The following is an 18,385-nucleotide window of genomic DNA, read 5'->3' as shown; positions in this document are numbered from 1 at the left end:
TCCAAATTTAGAGCCTTCTACAGAATTCTTTGAACCCATAGCCTTGCGCAAAGGTGTTAGATCATGTACCACAAAACATCCAATATCCAATTTCTTATCTTATAATAAACTCTCTCCAGATTTCAAAGCTTTTCCACCAGGATTATGGATGATGCACTACCTAAGTCGATACATGAAGCTCTAGAAGTTCCGAGATGGAGAGAGGCCGTTTTTGAGGAGTTAAAGGCCCTGAAGAAGAATGACACGTGGGATCTAACTCCTTTACCTGAGGGGAAACAATCTGTAGGCAGCAAGTGGGTGTTCACCATCAAATACCATGCAGATGGCTAGATCGAGAGATACAAGGCAAGACTCATAGCACGAGGCTTCACTCAGACATACGGCCTTGACTACGAGGAGGACCTTCGTACCTGTGGCCAAACTAAACACCGTACGTGTCCTACTCTCACTAGCCGCCAATCTGGATTGGACTATCAGACAGTTTGATGTGAAGAATGCATTCCTAAATGGTGAGCTAGAGGAAGAGGTGTTTATGGAAGTTCCTCCAGGCTTTGATGAATTGAAGAAGGATGGAAGGGTCTACAAGCTAAAGAAATCCATTTATGGATTGAAACAATCTCCGAGAGCCTGGTTCGAGAGATTCACGAGAGCTGTGAAACAACATGGTTACACTCAGGCCCAGTCTGATCATACTATGTTCTACAAACACAATAATGGTAAAATTGCTAATTTAATTGTGTATGTAGATGACATTGTTATGACAGGAGATGACACAGTAGAGTTAGAGTCGTTGAAGAACTTCTTATCCAACCAGTTTGAAGTCAAGGATCTAGGACAACTCAAATATTTCCTTGGAATGGAGGTGGCTAGATCCTCAAAAGGTATAATTATCTCGTAAAGAAAATATGTCCTCGATATCTTGAAAGCGACCGGATTACTCGGATGTAAACCAGTGGCGACTCCTATTGATCCGAATCAAAAACTCGAAAAAAGAAGATGGTGTTGAGCCTGTGGACAAGAATCCGTATCAGAAGCTGGTGGGGAAACTGATTTATTTGGCTTATACGAGACCAGATATTGCATTTTCTGTGAGCTTGGTTAGTCAGTTTATGCATTGTCCCTCAGAAAAACACTCCAAGGCTGTTTAACGGATTCTTCATTACTTGAAAGGGAGTCCTGGTAAAGGAATCATGTTTTTGAAGAATGGAAGTCGAAGAGTGGAGATCTTCACTGATGCTGATTGGGGCGGAAGTTCTACAGACAGAAGATCTACTACCGGTTATTGCTCCTTTGTCTGGGGCAACTTAGTTACTTGGAGGAGCAAGAAGCAACCAGTTGTCTCTAGAAGCAGTGCGGAGGCCGAGTTCAGAGCCATGGCGTAAAGAGTATGTGAGTTGTTATGGCTTAGGAGGATCTTGGAGGAGCTGAAGGTTGAAAGAGATAAACCGATGAAGTTGTATTGCGACAACAAATCGGCAATCAGTATTGCTCAGAATCTTGTACAGCATGACAGGACCAAACATGTCGAAATAGATCGACATTTCATCAAGGAGAGGCTAGAAAATGGCGATATATGCATACCGTTTGTTCCATCATCAGAGCAGCTCGCCGATGTTCTCACCAAGGGACTGTTTACTACGATGTTCGAAGGATTTCTGTCCAAGCTGGGAATGATCGATATCTATTCTCCAGCTTGAGGGGGAGTGTCGAGAATATATAAATTAAATATTAGATAGGATCAGTTTTAATTAGATAGAATCAGTTTTTATTCTATTAGTTATTAGATAGAATCATTTTTAATTAGATAGAATCAGTTTTTTATTCTATTAGTTATTAGATAGGATCATTTTTAATTAGATAGAATCATTTTTATTTTGTTGCTAATTTTATTCATCTTTTTATGTAAAGTTGTTACATTTTAAACTCTATTTAAGTCAGCCATATTCAGCAGAAATAAACACGATTTATTCGGAACAAGTTTTTTCGTCTTTATATGGAAATGTGGCAAGTTAATAACAACTTAAATTACCAAAATTAGATTCAAATTTGAAGATTCACATTTAAAGTTTCACAAGAAAACCCCAAGGAAAGTGTGGCAATCATTGCATCCCAAGGAAACAAGCACATCCAATTTTCAGTTCCAAAAGGATGACCAAATTGTTGTCATACAATGTACCGAGATCAAATTTAAAGATACACACCAATGAAACAAACGCATCTAAGGTTCAGTTCCAAATGGATGATCAAATTGATGTCATACAATATACCTAGATCAAATTTAAAGATTCACAAGAAAACCCAAGGAAAGTGAGGCAATCATTGAGAACTCCTGGTGCAAGCACGCCCAATTTTCAATGCAAAATCTAAACAAGGAGTAATCAAGTTAATCTCCGTGACTCGGACTATGGAAATGTGGCAAGTTAATAACAACTTCAATTCCAAATTGATTATTAAAAGCACCAAAATTAGAAAGAAAGAAAGAAAAAAGAGATAGTGACTGAATTATCTTCACCTTTGCATCTTGCAAATCAACAGTTGTAAAGTGCATTAGCCGATCAATTAAAACATGCTCCACCTGTAACGGATTATTCAAATTCTGAAACAAAAATGAGCTTCCCAATGGCATGATGTAAATGTTAATATTGTCTCTCTGATATAAGAAGTGTTTTAAACTAAAATTTTGCTTGTCTGCGGTTATGCTGCAAGTGACCTCAAGATTGTTAGCATTCATGCATAACATATTCAATGCTCAGTAATACTACTATATTAAAGAGCAAGTTAACCTAACCAAATTGACACAAAGACATCAGACTGCAAATGAAGAATTTATAAAGTAGTTACCTATGTAGAAATTAACATGTTAAATCCTTTTTAGAGCCACTACAATCTGATCAGTTGAATCTATTTTTGGTAGAAAATATGTTTCGTAAGACTGTAATAAGGGAAAGGTACCATACATAAGTGCACTTAGGCAAAGGTCCTTATTTTTATCACATGTCAGCTTATTTCCACATTAAAATTCAGTTAAAGGAGTTGATACCTTATATAGGCGACCTTTTCGAACGCAAATTTTAAAGGTACATGATATCAATCATCTAGAAGCTTATATTTTGATTACGTATGTCTTTCATACAAAACTTGGGAGTAAATGTAGTGACTATGACATCAGACACAAAAGTTTCCTATGTAATATCATTAACAAATATTTCATGAATGGTTTATAAGATCAAACGACTTAAAAGTTAAAAATATATACAAGCATATCAGTCCTTGGATATCTATGTATATACCTGAGGCACCAACACTATGTAATCATGCTCAATCAAGTCAAATAAAAAGGAAACTTGAATGTTTCCAAAGGAAAATAACATTAAGTAAAACGTTGGTAACAAACCAGATACATTTGTAATAAGAATTAATAAGACAAAGACTATGTATCCCAGTCTTATTCATTGGTATAAGAAACAAGGGCTTTTTGTAGATGGAAAATCGATACCCACTTGTGAACAAAGCAACTCCTTATAGCTAGCAAGCTCACGAAAGGCATTGATGAACTTGGACATAACTGGCCCTACAAAAGGAAACATTTAAAAAAAAATTAAGGTTGAATCTTCAATCTTTTAGCTAGGTAATTCGATCTTCAACGGCACAAATTTGAAATCAGGAACATAATCTTCTCCTCCATTTTACATCTGAATCTTCGACAAGTAATTTAACGGACCAACAAGATAATCTCCCTATCATCTTCTAGCAGGGCAACTCAGCCATCAGATGAGTTGTAGTCAGCAAATAAAATAAAATAAAAAGAGTAGGAACATAACACAGACCACAACATGTCAGCAACCCAACAATAAAACATTGACCACTCTTTCACCAGATCCTTTTCAAAATTAAAAAAATAAATAAAGGCATAGATACCCTATGCCATCTCAATTAATTTAAACCTCCTGAAGAAAAAGTTCCAAGAAGCTTCCAAAGAAAGATCTTAAGAGGTGCCATGGAATTCCAGACACTCATCTAAATAAACATTTGACAAGAACCAGCATCAGCACAATGTCATAGAGCATAAAGCAATTCATGCTGGTTCAATTTTTGGGGAGTTTCCATGGTTCAGAGGTTAGGTTACTGACAAAAATCTTCCTAGCTAAACTAATGGGACTATAACTTCTTTCCCCAGCTAAAACAAGCAACTAAAAGACAAAAGCTTCTTTGGTCAATGATAATGATAGAATAGGTTATCATGTTGTTTCTCCTCATCTGAGACACAGAGAAAAGCTAATTTTATAGAAGCTTCTAATTACCATTGTCTTCCAACATCATATTCCATATCAGCCACACAACTCCATAAGAAATTATTGGAATATTTTTCTAGAAAACTAAGACTTCAACTAATTCACCTAAAACCTTAATCGGTTCACCTAACTCCCTGAATCTTGAATCGAAAAACATCTTTTACTGAAAAAGAATATTTTGGGATGTAGAAATCAGAGTAATTCTCTGTAATCTTATTATTTTCAATAGGACAGATTACATCTTTATATACAAATTCTCTCTTTAAAGTATGAAACACTTAAGGAAAGATACTAATCCTAGGATGTGATCCCTTAAAATAAGGGATTGTATAAATATATTTACAGAATCCCTTAACTAAAGAAATGAAATCAAATCATAACAAATCATATCTCTATAATTCCTACACTCCCCCTCAAGCTGGAGAATATACATTGTATAATCCCAGCTTGAATAGGAATTTATTGAAAACAGGCTTTGGCAAAGCCTAAGTAAGAATGTCTGCAACTTGTTCTTCTGAAGGAATGTATGAAAGTGTGGTTGTCTTTTTGTTAACTTGATCAACAATAAAATGCCTATCAATCTCAGCATGCTTTGTCCGATCATGTTGAGCTGGATTCTTGGCAATTTGAATAGCAGATTGATTATCACACAAAACTTCAAAGTGATCCTCTTGATTAGTGACAAGTTCTTTCAGTAGTTTAAGTAGCCAAATTCCTTCGCATATTCCCAATGCTAGTGCTCTGAATTCAGCTTTAGCACTACTTCTTGAAACGACATATTGTTTCTTACTTCTCCAAGTTGTAAGGTTTCCCCAAACAAAGGTGCAGTAGCCACTAGTGGATCTCATTTCAGTAAGGTCTCCGGCCCAACTAGGTAAATATCTTAACAGTTATGTCTTGTGTCTTCTTAAACATTAAACCGTGTCCTGGAGTTTTCTTCAAGTACTTGAGAATTCTATTTGTTGTTGCCATATGCTCTTCAGTAGGATTAGTCATGTGTTGACTTATCACATTTACGTGAAATGCTATATCTGGCCTTGTCAAGGATAAATAAATTAGTTTCCCAACTAATCTTTGAAATTTCTCTTTGTTTACTAAGGACCCGTCTTCTTTGTTAAATTTCAAGCTTGCCTCCATTGGTGTATCATTTAGCTTACAACCAAGAAAAATAGTTTCTTTGAGTAAATCAAGTACATATTTTCTTTGGTTGATCACAAGTCCTTCTTTTGACCTTGCCACCTCCATTCTTAGGAAATACCTTAGTTTTCCCAAGTCCTTGGTTTCAAATTCCTTATTTAACAACTTCTTCAAATTGCAAATCTCTTCTTCATCATCTCCGGTAAGAATTATGTCGTCCACGTACACAATAAGGATAGCTTTCTTATTTGTAGAGGTTACCTTGATGAAAAGAGTATGATCGGCGAGGGACTGCTTATAGCCGTTTTTTAGGATGACTTTAGTAAACCTCTCGAACCAAGCTCTGGGTGATTGTTTTAACCGTATAGAGACTTGTTGAGCTTGCAAACCTTGTTGCTACCTTCAGCAAACTGTAAGCCAGGTGGCATTTTCATATAGACTTCTTCTTCTAGCTGTCCATTAAGAAAAGCGTTTTTTACATCAAGTTGGTGTAATTGCCAATCGCAATTTACAGCCAAACTTAGGAGTATTCAAACAGTATTCAACTTCGCCACAGGTTCAAAAGTTTCTGTGAAATTTATCCCATATGTTTACGTAAAACCTCTGGTCACTAGTCTCGCTTTTTATCATTGGATACTGCCATTAGAGTTATACTTTACAGCAAATATCAATTTACAACCAATATCCTTTTTTCCTTGAGGAAGGTCTGTAACAATCCAAGTAGCATTTTTCTCTAGTGTAGAAATTTCCTTTTCAACAACCCTTCTCTATTTAGAATCCTTTAGAGCTTCAGTTATGCTTGTGGGAACCTGTTCTTTATCCAAGGTTGTTGTAAATGCTTGAAAAGAAGGCATCAAAGAATTATAACCAGCAAATTTTTCAATAGGATGCTTGGTGCACTGTCTAACCCCTTTTCTAATAGCAATAGGGAAGTCATCTAGAGTAGTGGAAGTAGACTTACTGATTTCTTCTTCTATTTCGGCAGTTGGACCCAAATCCAATTCTCGGCAAAAATCAGATTGCAAAACAGCCTCAGGAATATGTTTTCTTTTCCTTGTATAGAAACGGAGCTGTTTGATTGTTTTTTGTGGAAGATTTTAAATGAGAGTATGTGTATTTTCAGGAAGGGTATTTAAAGTGGGTATGGGTGAAGTAGTGATAGGTACTACAGGTGGATCAATAGAAGTAGTTACAAGTGACAAATCTATAGGTAAAGACAGGGATGATGGCAATTCTAAAGGTTGAGAATGAAAAGTGAGTGGAGATACCTGATATGGATGAAAATTTCAGGGTTTTAAAAAATGGTCCGCGATCGTGATTTCAACCGCGATATAGCGGTTTCGCCGCCGTCCGAGTTACCCGCGACGGCCGCAATCACGGTAAATCCGAAATAACCGTAAACGCGACTGCGACCGCGATTTGAAATCCTGTAAAATCCCTCCATGTCTCCCCTTGAATTTCAGCCTGAGTGAAATAGGAATCCTGCTCATAAAAAGTGATATCTATAGTGGTGAAAAATCTTTTAGGAGGATGATAGCATTTATAACCCTTCTTGAGTGAAGAATACCCACCCAATACACACTTTATAGACTTAGGATCTAACTTGGACTTATTAGTAGCAATGTTTTGGATAAAAACAGTACAACCAAAGATTTTAAGAGGTAGAATGGATATAGGTTTAAAATGTGAAAAAGTATTGCAAAAATATAGATTGAGGTGTTTTAAAGTGTAAAATCTTACTAGGCATTCGGTTGATTAAATATGTGACAGTTAATAAGGCTTCCCCCCACAAATATTTTGGAACATTAGTGGTAAATAAAAGTGAACGAGTAACTTCAAGGAGGTGTCTATTTTTCTTTTCGGCAACGCCGTTTTGCTGTGGGGTTCCAACACAAGAACTAAGTTGAACTATACCCTTTTCCCTAAAAAAAGCACCCAAAGACTTAGCAAAAAATTCATTGTCATTATCAGATTTAAAGAGCTGGATTTTGGTTCCAAATTGAGTGAGAACCATGTTATAAAATTGGATAAAAACACCAACAGTTTCGGATTTATCTTTGAGAAAATAAGTCCAAGTTATCCTACTGTGATCATCAATGAAAGTGATAAAACACTTACAATTATCAACATTCTTCACCCGAGAAGGGCCCTAAATATCACTGTGGATCAAGGCAAAAGGGTGAGAAGGCTTGTATTTAGAAGGAGAATAAGATGATTTAGTGTGTTTGGCAAGAGAGCAAACTTTGCAAGAAAAAGAAATTGGCTTTTTATTAATGAATAGAGCAGGAAACAACTTTGCAAGATAATGGAAACTAGGATAGCCTAAACGAAAGTGCCATAGCATAACGGTATCATTTTTTTCTAAAGCGGTGAACGATTTAAAGATCTCAGTTGTAGTAGATAAAGGGAGGATGTAGAGGTCATTCTGCAAGCTGGCCTTACCAATCATCTTCTTCGAGTTCAATGCCTGCAAAGTACAGTCAATATCAGTAAAAATTGCAAAGCAGTGCAAGTCGATGGAAAGTTTACAAATTGAAATGAGATTGCAAGCCAGAGTTGGTACAAAGAGAACATTTTTAAGTGTCATATGTTAATTGAGAACCACAGTGCCATGACCTATTTTGCACATGGAACCATTAGCCGTTTTGACTGCCTTACCGATGTTTGGGAAAAAATTATAAAACAACTCCTTGTTACCAGTCATTTGATCTGTTGCACCAGAATCAAGGATCCAATTAGGAGTCAATTGAGAGGATAAAAAAGTTGTAGGATAAGGGTTACCTTCTGGTTCTTTTATGACCAGATTACTCTCACAAGGCCCTTGAAACTTTTCAAACAGTTTCTGAAGTTCAGCAACCTGTTCTTTGGTGAAGCGAGTGACAGAGTTGGCAGCGACTAGGCTAGATTTATTATCTTGAGAGGTCTTGTACTTCCAGTCCTGAGGTTTACCATGAACCTTCCAACACTTCTCTTTGGAGTGGCCGGGCTTTTTGCAATGTTCACACCAAGGTCTCCCCTGTTTCGAAGTATTAGATGATTGATGAGCAAGTAAGGCAGATCCTTCAGGAGTAGAAGATGGTTCATCAGGCAGCATCACACACCGGTGACTTTCTTCCTTCTTGACAATAGCGAAAGTCTCTCGAAGGGAGGGAAGAGGGGAAAGAGCCAGTACTCGGCCACGAACCTCGTCCAAATCCTTGTTTAAGCCTTGGAGATATTGAAAAAGTCTTCGCTGAGTTACAATTTTCTGGTAAAGGGTAGCATCTCTTGGATCTGCCCAATCATGTTGTGCATACAAATCTAATTGCTGCCAAAGGCCGGTTAATGTATTGTAGTAGAGAGTGACAGGCATGGTTCCCTGTTTAAGAGTGGTTGCTTGATCTTCAATGTGATATAACTCGGCAATATTATCAGTGCTAGAGTATGTTTCTCGCGGACTGCACTCCAGATTTCAGCGGCTGTGTTGTACAGAAGAAAATTTCTGCTGATACTCGGGATCATGGAATTGAGGAGCCAAGTCATAACCTGACCATTGTCACGCATCCACTTAGAAAAAACATTGTCAGTCGCAGCAGGCTTCTGGATTTCACCAGTAACATAGCCCAATCTTTCTCTGCTTAAGAGAAAAATCTTAACCGATTGGGACCATTCAAGAAAGTTGTTGCCATTCAATCGATGGCATATAATAACTAGACCGAATGAATCTGTTTGAGTGTTAGAATCAGAAAGATTTTCTGAATTTGAAATGATCTCCTGAGTTAACGAAGGAGATGTAGGAGAAGAAGTTGCGGACATGGTCTAGGTTGGAAAGAAACCGTAACCCAAGCTGATACCATGTAGAAATCAGAGTAATTCTCTGTAATCTTATTATTTTCAATAGGACAAATTACATCTTTATATGCAAATTCTCTCTCTAAAGTATGAAACACTTAAGAAAGGAAAGATACTAATCTTAGGATGTGATCCCTTAAAATAAGGGATTGTATAAATATATTTACAGAATCCCTTAACTAAAGGAATGAAATCAAATCATAACAAATCATATCTCTATAATTCCAACATGGGATAAGCTGGAGAACTAGATGTATCCGCTTATGATCTAACCTTGCTCATACTTCAGACCCAAGAACTCTACCTTTAAAGTAAAAAAAGGTCAAATATATGGCTTCAAGCCTACAATCAACCACTCTGAAAAAGAGTACATAATCTAAATGTTCATCAAGTTATCTGAAAACTAACTTCATTCCCACCCAATTAGATCTCCTAACATTTTTTTCCCTTTATATTTAAAAACATTATACTGTAACAAGATGAACATATGGATATAAGTGAAACTCAAGTGGTGAAAAAAACAATCATCGTTTAACAGAATTTGTTGTGCAAAATGGCAAAAGGGAAAAAATGTCGAATGGCTTTTGGCTTTCTATCATTGATTATATACAGTAGTTTACACAAGAAATGTTAATCAGAAGTCAGAAACACACATACATGCAGCGTATAATGCAGATATACATTCATATCCAGTAATTGGCAAAACTGGTAACAATAGAACAAAAGGTTCCTGGCACTAACTAGGAAAAAAACAACTCAACTAACTGGAGATGTAGTCAAAAAAAATTAAATAGAAGACATTGGCTACCTCCTATGGACACACTAATAGGATCATCTTGTCCGCAACCAAATGCTTCTAAAGAATCAGCAAAGCAATTGTCTGCATTATATGCTTCTCCAAGAGCCAAGAGCTGTTGTTCCTGCAAATGAAATAAAGATATAGCAAAATAAATATATAAATATATATGTGAAGAGAAAGAGTGAGAGATATTAGATCATTTTATTGGTTTTGGGCAATAAAACTTTTTTTATAGGAATATTAGGCCTCATTAGCAATAAAACTTTTTAAAATTTGTTATTACAGCTTAAATTATATAACAGGCACAAAGAGGGTACAAATTAAAGGTTAGATGCTAATGAAAATAAGACAACAAAGATGCATTTATATTATAGACCAAAATTTGAACCAAAAATCTAGTCCCAAGCTTGCTAAGAAATTGATCGGCACATTTAAAATATCTTGTTAATCTATGTTACTCAAACTTGAGTATGGGTGTAGATAGGGTATGCATCCGCCACATATTTGTCCATTCTTCTAAAAGCTTTTCAATATATTCAGAAATTCATGCATAAATGGTCATTAAAGAAAAATAAGCAACATAGTTATCAGTTATTATGGTGAGGAAGCGACGCGAGAGAAGGCAATCAATCAGAACAGCCCTAATATACTAAGAATGAAACTTACTGGTCAGAAATCATAAATCTCCATAAATTACAACAGAAAATAATTTAATCCAAGCATTTCTTGCAGGAGTAAATAAATAAGTGAAAATAGAATGAGAAAAAAATGCATACCTATACGTTATACTTCCTTGGGTCAGCATTTGACAGCGACCTTTCAATTCATCAGCCATGGACTCTAGAGAACATACCTGTTCAATCAGCAAACACAACAGGTTTACTTTTCGGAAATAAAGTATAATGGAATGGCAAACTGCTAATCAACGCAGATTCAATGAAGATTTGATTATTCGGTAAACAAAAGAAAATCATGAAACGGATTCACGCACGATTGATTGACAAAAACAAACGAATTCGAAAAAAAAATACATAAATAAACAAATATAATTCCAGAATCACAAATGTTAAAGAATGTTGTACCCCCGGAGTTACCTGTTTTTGAAACATAGGAGAATCTTCGAGCTTGATAAACGCCGCCATTGCTAGTTTGGTTCTTTTTCCCGAAACTCGACACTGCAAAATCTCAGGGTCTCAATTTCGGATCCAGAACGAATATCTTAGAAAGCAAATTCCTGTCGCTGTTGATTTTTTTTTCTTCTGATAATTTGTCGCTGTTGAACTAAATTATAAAGAAAGGATAACTTAATGTTTGGTGGATTTGAAATTTCATTTGTATGAAGACCAGGGGTCTCTATCTGGGTTTTATAGTTTGGGCTCAAAACTGAGTCCATATTCAATCTGGCCTTTCTTGTTTACATACTTTTATATAAATTTCTATGATTAATAATTTTTAATTTTAGCATCGATAAATTTTATGTTCTATTCATCTCAATTTTTTACGTTAATTTTAAATTAAATTAATATTTTATAATTATTTATTTGATATAAAAGTATTTAATAACAAAATATATTAATAAAAATATTTTTTTGAATCGATATGAGAAAAATATCATATTGATTCAAAATTTTATATATATTATATTTCTAGTTATATTGGTAAATTTAACAATTAAATTTTAAATATATTTTTTATAATAAAAGCATAAATGAGATACGTTCATGGATGGAGTCATGCAGAGAGTTGGAAGGGATTTATCCTCTCTAAAAATTACTGATCTAATAGTTTTTTAAGTTTTTGTCAGATCAAAATTAAAATAGACTCTCATATCGTTAAGATAAAATATTTAATAAGTCATTTTATTTTAAGTTTATATAATTGATTACTCAAGTCGTCTTGTTAGGTTAAGTCTTGCACGCAAATATTGGTTGTGATAATAGATAAGTATATTTAGATGATCTCAATGGCGGCTTAAATTAGTAAGTCATGCATGAAGTGACTACATGATGCTTTAAGGTTAGTTGTGTTGAATGTATAGTAAAAATCATAAGTATAATTTTTGTAAATATACTGATTTAGTATGAAATCATATTTTCTATTGTATTATGTGTTAAAAAGTACACGTTGACGTAATTAAATGTTAAATATTGTTAAATTGAAATGTTAAGTGAAGTATCTAGTAATTTAGGGTATCATAAAACTTAATAAAGTGATATTTAAGACTCTAGATGGTTTAATATTGAAATTCAATCTTCCCAATAACAAAACTTACAACGTATGAACGTGTAGACCCACCATCAAGCAATACAAATAATGAACAGAATGAACGGTAAAAAGTATTTGTAATGACATCTGACTCATCACGATCTTCACTACGTTTCGTATCATAAACAATGGTAGGTTGTCTAGTCTCTAACCTCACATAACCTTTACACTCGACATATCACCCCCTAATCGAAGAACCTAGTGTAAATCCAAATGATGCAAGCCTGCTCTAGCTACGACCCCTCGGTGTCTGAGATGGTCTTTGAGAATGAGTTGGAGTCTGATATGTCGAAGCAGGCAGCGGATAATCCCTCAAAAAATGCTCAATAAAATCACACCTGAAACATGCCTCTAACTTCCTACGACACTCTCCATCATGCTGCCGACTACATAACGTACAAGTAGGAATAACTCGATGTGTAGAAGAAACACCCTTCCTCTTTGACCACCACAAGAAGAATCATTAAGTCTAGATCTAGATTCATATATCGAAGTATCATCCTTCAATCGCTTGTAGGATGAACGGAAGAACTAGAAGGACTATCAAAACCTGATTGCTTCTATTTGTGATTGCGTTGTTCCATACTAAGATTTTTTATCTCCTTGACAATTTTAACTCGATCCACGAGCTTAACAAAGTCTCGCTCATGATGAGTAGCTATCCTACTACAAATTTTAACGTGTAGACCATTCTCAAACCATAAACACTTATATACCTCAACAATGATTAGTCTAGTGGCATACTTACTGACATGTAGAAACTCTAACTCATAATCCTAAATTGTCATATTACTCTACTTCAAATCCATGATTTCTTATTTTCCTTCTTTTAGATAACAATTTCCAATAAATCGACTCCAAAAGACTCTATGGATATACTCATAAGTCAGTTGATCAACTAGAGTAGTCATAATTGAATCCCACCAACTCAGGGCATCATCTTTTAGCAACGAAATGACTACCTAAAGTCTATGTCCCTTAGCATAATTCATCACATTGATAAGACACTTGATCTCCTCAATCCAGTACTCTCCAATAGACGAGATGCTCGAGTGAGCCCTTTGAAATACTCTACTCCATTACGCAACATAACCAATGATATAGTAATGGCAGTATCCTCAAGCTTAACTCCAGTTGATCTCTAAAGTAAGTGTAACATTACTCGACCAATAACAACAACATCTATATCACTCGTAGTTCTGCTCTCAGTGACATACACATTCTCTGTCAGATAAGAAGAATTAGAAGCTTGAGTACGCCCCTCATAAGTCTCAACCTTAGGAGCAGGAGGATCCATATCAATAACAATCGCTCGACCTCCACGTCCTCGAACGCTACTACCTCTATGAGATGGTGTAGAAGGATGTCGATCTCTATGGGGTGGCATACTATCTACTGAGTTTGAGATGAAATATAAACAGAAGCTAAAGTCAAATTTGGTACTAGAGTTTCGAATCAAAGTAATTCGTATATAAATTCCATATTTGAAAACATATAAGATTAAAATATTATCAAAATTTACACTTAGAATATATTTTAGAAAATATTTTCCAAACTCAAAACATTTTCTATGCATGCAAAAATTATTTAACAAAACAATATAAATTTTACGGGTAATATAGTCTAAGAGTTAAACATGTACTCTAATACCATTAAATATAAAAAATTAGCTGACCCTTATTCCCATATGTAATGGGATAGGGGAGGTAATATAGTAGGCTGCCCCAACGCCAGGTTGAGAGCAACTTCTGTGGGAGACTTCCAAATTATGATTAAGAACCTTGTGCTCTACCAACTGAGCTGGATGGTCATTTCTATAATACCATTAAATATAATTTCTATAAATTCTATTTAAGGTCTGTTTAGTTGGGAGGGGGGATTTTACTGAATATTTTCCCTTTTTTTCGTATTTGATTCCCGCAAAATAAGAAATGGATTTAGTGTTACGGTCAACGTAAAACTCCTTTTCTACCGTAAAATGACTTACCGTTTGAGAAAGGTAAGTCATTTTCCTTCATCTTCCCTTCCTCCACATTGAATTTCGATCGATCCAGTGACCTTTCTAAAGCCTCAAACCCGAAACCCAGAGGCGGGGCGAGAGCAAGTGCCATAAAAAACAAAACCCCTTTTCCCCTCTTTGTTTTCTATCTCTCATCTTATTGAGTCCGCGACTCATTCAACTGATACTGAAAGCTACATAGCGAGAGTGAGCAGGAGACGAAGCTGCTGCTGCTGCTTTGCCTTGCGAACAGAAATTACTGATAGCAAATGGTGGAGAAGCTGGAAGAGCGGCTCATGGAGCTGGGATCCAAGTTGGAATCTCCTTCATCCGCCAAGGGCGTCATTCACCTAATCATGGTAATTCCTCATCCCTTTTAATCCTTTTTCGTTTATTTAATGTTATGGGCTTTCGTTTCTCTCTCTCTCTCTTTGAATTCAACAAATTGAAGAACATTTTTTAGGCATTTGCATAATCATAAAGGTTATTATTCGCTTTTGAATTCTGTTTAGCTTTTTCCCCTCTTAGTATATATGTTTGGTGGTTTTGATTTGCTGTAATTTCGTTATTTATGTTCGTTTTTATTTCTTGGGCATTTGATCTTATTGATATGATTTATGCTGATTTTTTTTTTTGTTTTTCGTTAAGGTTCTTCTACAGCCAGACCCTTTTCTTAATGAACTTACGAGCATGTTTGAGCGAAGCACTGAGACCGGCTCTGTTTGGGTTACTTTTAAACGATGTACGAATTTCTCGATTTCTTTAGGTTTTGGGAGCTTGAATTTCAAACAGTGGATTTGGATTTCAGAAATAGGATTGATATTTGTAAGACTGAAATTTATGGCAATCATGTTGGATCTCTGCAATTTACACATAATGTATGCATGTTCTGTTTTGAAATCTGAATTTTGAATTTTATGTTTCCAACCGTGGAATTCAATTTATGTTACAAATGGAATTCAGATATAAATTTTGAAATTCATGTTTCCAACCATGGCATTATTTTTCTTGGATATTTTCTATATTAGATTTTCATTAATGCATTTAGTTTTCCATCTTCATTAGCATCTTTGAAGTCGAAGGTTCAAAGGAACAAACTGAAGGCTGCTCAACAACCCATCAAATATCGATGCCTTACTCGTGTTACCAATGCAAAAAAGACAATTTCTACTTCGGTATGTCCCTTTTTCCTTTGTGTTTTTTTTTTTTTGGTTAAATGGATAAAACACTTGTTTTTTATGAAAATTTGACCTGGCGAGGTGAATGCATTGGTTGAGTGAGTCTATGAGTATTTGTTGTGGTATGCTACCCACACTCATACTTCCTGCCAACTTGAGTTTCCACTTGAATTGTATGCCCTTAATTTGCTACATGATATAATATTTGGGTTAACTGTTCTTTTGAGTTAATTCAAGCTATTAGTTACCGTATTAGAATGTTCTATTATTCTTGTCCCAGTAGTTGTATCTTCAAACATTATGGTTCTTCTAGGCAGTGAACCAGGACCTAAACAAGCTGCAATGTGCTAGCCTCGGGACCTGGACTGTGTTTGACTTTCCCCCTACAATTTTAATGATCGATAACCTCCATACTTCAAGAACATAAGTATGCCGTAAATCTTTGGTTTTGGTGCCTTTCATGGATTACACCACCAATCACTCGTTTTATGTAACAAGGCAAAAAATGTGTGCTGTGGGTCTGGCCTTATAGTTTGGAATTGTCATCATGGTTTGCGAAGGGCTTTAAGGGGTATTGTGGTGAAACATAATCAACCTTGAAAAGAAGTCAACCTAGATTTGGAATTAGTTCAATTGACTACATTAATTAAATTTCTACCTTCTGTTAGCTTGTGGGTTTTATCCTTAAAATGCTCTATGGAAGCTAACTAATCTTTACCAATGTCAATCCATGTAAAATGTTGTCTTACTCTCACCCCTCCCTTGATTCATTTTCTGTTACATTGAATTACTTTTTGCAAACTCAAATGCCCGTTGCTCAACAGTGAACTTGACTAAACATCATTGTTTTGTTCCTTCTGTTTGTGAATGATTAAGTTTCCTTCATAAAACAAATGTCTGTCAATGGAGTAGTTAGTTTACTCAATCAATAGCAACTAGCTATTTAAAGAATTCTTGTATTATCCAAACATAGACCAAAGATATTTTTTCGAATATGGATTGGTTTTATTTTGGTCTCACATGGTGCTTGGAATCTCTAATGGTGAACTTGTTATGACATGAAGAGATATCTTGTTATTCATGAAAGATGGTAGTTCTTTTATTTTATGGACTCAAATTTATTGGTGGTTTAGTGAAAAGCTTAGATATTTTTATCTTTTGAGTTTGTTTGAATCACTGATTGTGCATTTAATTTTTCCAAACTATTTAAAGGCATGATACGACCCATGCATTGGTTGATAATTCTTAATGGTAGTAAAGATGTTTTCCTATATTTTCTTTTATTCTTGTTTATTTCACATGTTCTTTATCATTTTACTTACACACATCTAGCATCAGACCTATGTGCTTGGACAGTCGGGTCTATGGTAATATGTATTACTTCATGAATCTTGTTCATCTGTTAGATGATTGAACTTGTGAATTCATATATATTATGTGTATCAAAATCAGTTGTAGTCTTTTAATTTGGTTATTTGGCATATATCATGAATGTTTTCCGTCTAATCCGCAGCAAGCTAAGCTGCTACATGTCTCTCTGAGATTGACCATTCTCCACCATCATCAATAGTGGAATCAATGCAGCCTCTGATTAATGCAATTATCAAGCCAGAACTGCTGAATCATCAAGATCAGGAAGCCAAACTTCTAGTTATAACCTGTATTTGTGAGATAACTCGGATAATTGCGCCTGAAGCGCCTTATAGTGATGATATTCTAAAGGTGCTTTTTTCTTTCATGAAGGTTTATTATTTTTGGTCTTGATTTTCTTTTTCTTTTTTTTTTATAGAAGTTGGAGGTCTCATTAAAAACTCCCTTCGTATTCGTTCACATACTAAGAAGTATGTTAACGAACATTGGAATGAAGAAAAGAGTACCTCAAAGTTTATTAATAATAATACCCAATACAAAGGATTACACGAAATATCCTCCTATGGTGATATACACCATTACAACAAACACCTTAACCTCATATAACCTCAACCAAAGTCACAGTCGAATCACCTTATTTCTAATTACACCTCCAACAAGTAGTATTTAAACAACGCAACAGAACATAATACAAAAGAAAAGCAACACCTGCAACCATATAAACTAAATCAAACCACAAATAGAAAGACGAGATCTAATGAGATTCGTCTTCTTCAGGAGCCCAAGAGTTTGGCTTGAATGAAGGCTCTATCTCATGCACCATGATCTTGAAGAAGTTGTCACCAACCTTCAATTCCAACGTCGCATCAATTCTCGCACCAGCCTTTGCGAGGACTTGAATTTTTGCCCGATCAAAAGATGATGATGACTGACAGCTTTCATCGATTGCTAGTAACTGACCCCAACTATCAGCAATATTCTTGAAAGTATTCCAATTCCATGCTTGAAATGGAACACACCCTCGCAAACTAACCATACTCGGCGACACTCCAATACCAAACTCTCTAACCAAGCTTCGATTATGGAGAACCACTCTGCAAGAGTCTCTGATTTATCGTTCTTCACACTTCTCAATGAACCAGAGTCTTCGAAAATTATTAATACTGCATTTCCAGCAGCTCTCATTAAGGAGAAGCCAGTGAGGCCCTTCATATGCATTTTTCTAGCGAGATGACTGATTTTGATGAAGTTTTTACACCACCCCACTAGACAATTACTCAACACCTGAAGTTTTTCTTCATCAATAACACCTTCAACTTTATAATGATTCTTTCTTGAATCATCTTCCATCCCGGACTTGTGGAGAACACCTGTGGAAGACTTTCTCCAATAAGAGTGACGAGGTTTGAATTTAGCAAAAGAAACACCAATTTTGCTACCATCGATAAAAAGAGCCATTCATTTTTGAGATCGCACTCCTTGGTAGCAAAGCGAATGAAACCAAAGCGAACTC

At 35.5% G+C, this 18,385-nt stretch overlaps 1 protein-coding gene and 1 long non-coding RNA gene across 3 annotated transcripts; one reads left to right on the top strand and one right to left on the bottom strand.

Moving 5' to 3' along the window:
- Positions 1 to 2,498: 2,498 nt before the first annotated feature.
- On the bottom strand, positions 2,499 to 11,313 carry LOC120187576. Its single transcript, XR_005522307.1, has 5 exons — positions 11,154 to 11,313; positions 10,836 to 10,912; positions 10,069 to 10,180; positions 3,501 to 3,571; positions 2,499 to 2,575 (listed from the first exon to the last, which is right to left on the bottom strand). It is a non-coding gene; the product is annotated as an uncharacterized LOC120187576 (long non-coding RNA).
- A 2,998-nt stretch (positions 11,314 to 14,311) lies between these two features.
- LOC120187514 (signal recognition particle 14 kDa protein-like) lies at positions 14,312 to 17,149 on the top strand. 2 transcript variants are annotated; one of them, XM_039191222.1, is made up of 4 exons: positions 14,313 to 14,682; positions 14,972 to 15,065; positions 15,389 to 15,498; positions 17,015 to 17,149. In XM_039191222.1, exons 1-4 carry the CDS (start codon positions 14,593 to 14,595, stop codon positions 17,069 to 17,071), a joined length of 351 nt encoding a protein of 116 aa, XP_039047153.1. In that variant the 5' UTR covers positions 14,313 to 14,592; the 3' UTR covers positions 17,072 to 17,149. The 2 variants fall into 2 exon arrangements, with proteins under 2 accessions (XP_039047152.1, XP_039047153.1); XM_039191221.1 differs by lacking the exon at positions 17,015 to 17,149 and having other exon boundaries at positions 14,312 to 14,682; positions 15,389 to 15,668.
- The last annotated feature ends 1,236 nt before the right edge of the window (positions 17,150 to 18,385 follow it).

This window comes from Hibiscus syriacus, unplaced genomic scaffold, assembly GCF_006381635.1.
Source record: "Hibiscus syriacus cultivar Baekdansim isolate YM2019G1 unplaced genomic scaffold, ASM638163v2 tig00113725_pilon, whole genome shotgun sequence".
Lineage (NCBI taxonomy): Eukaryota > Viridiplantae > Streptophyta > Magnoliopsida > Malvales > Malvaceae > Hibiscus > Hibiscus syriacus.
This window is presented reverse-complemented; position numbering and strand designations above follow the sequence as displayed.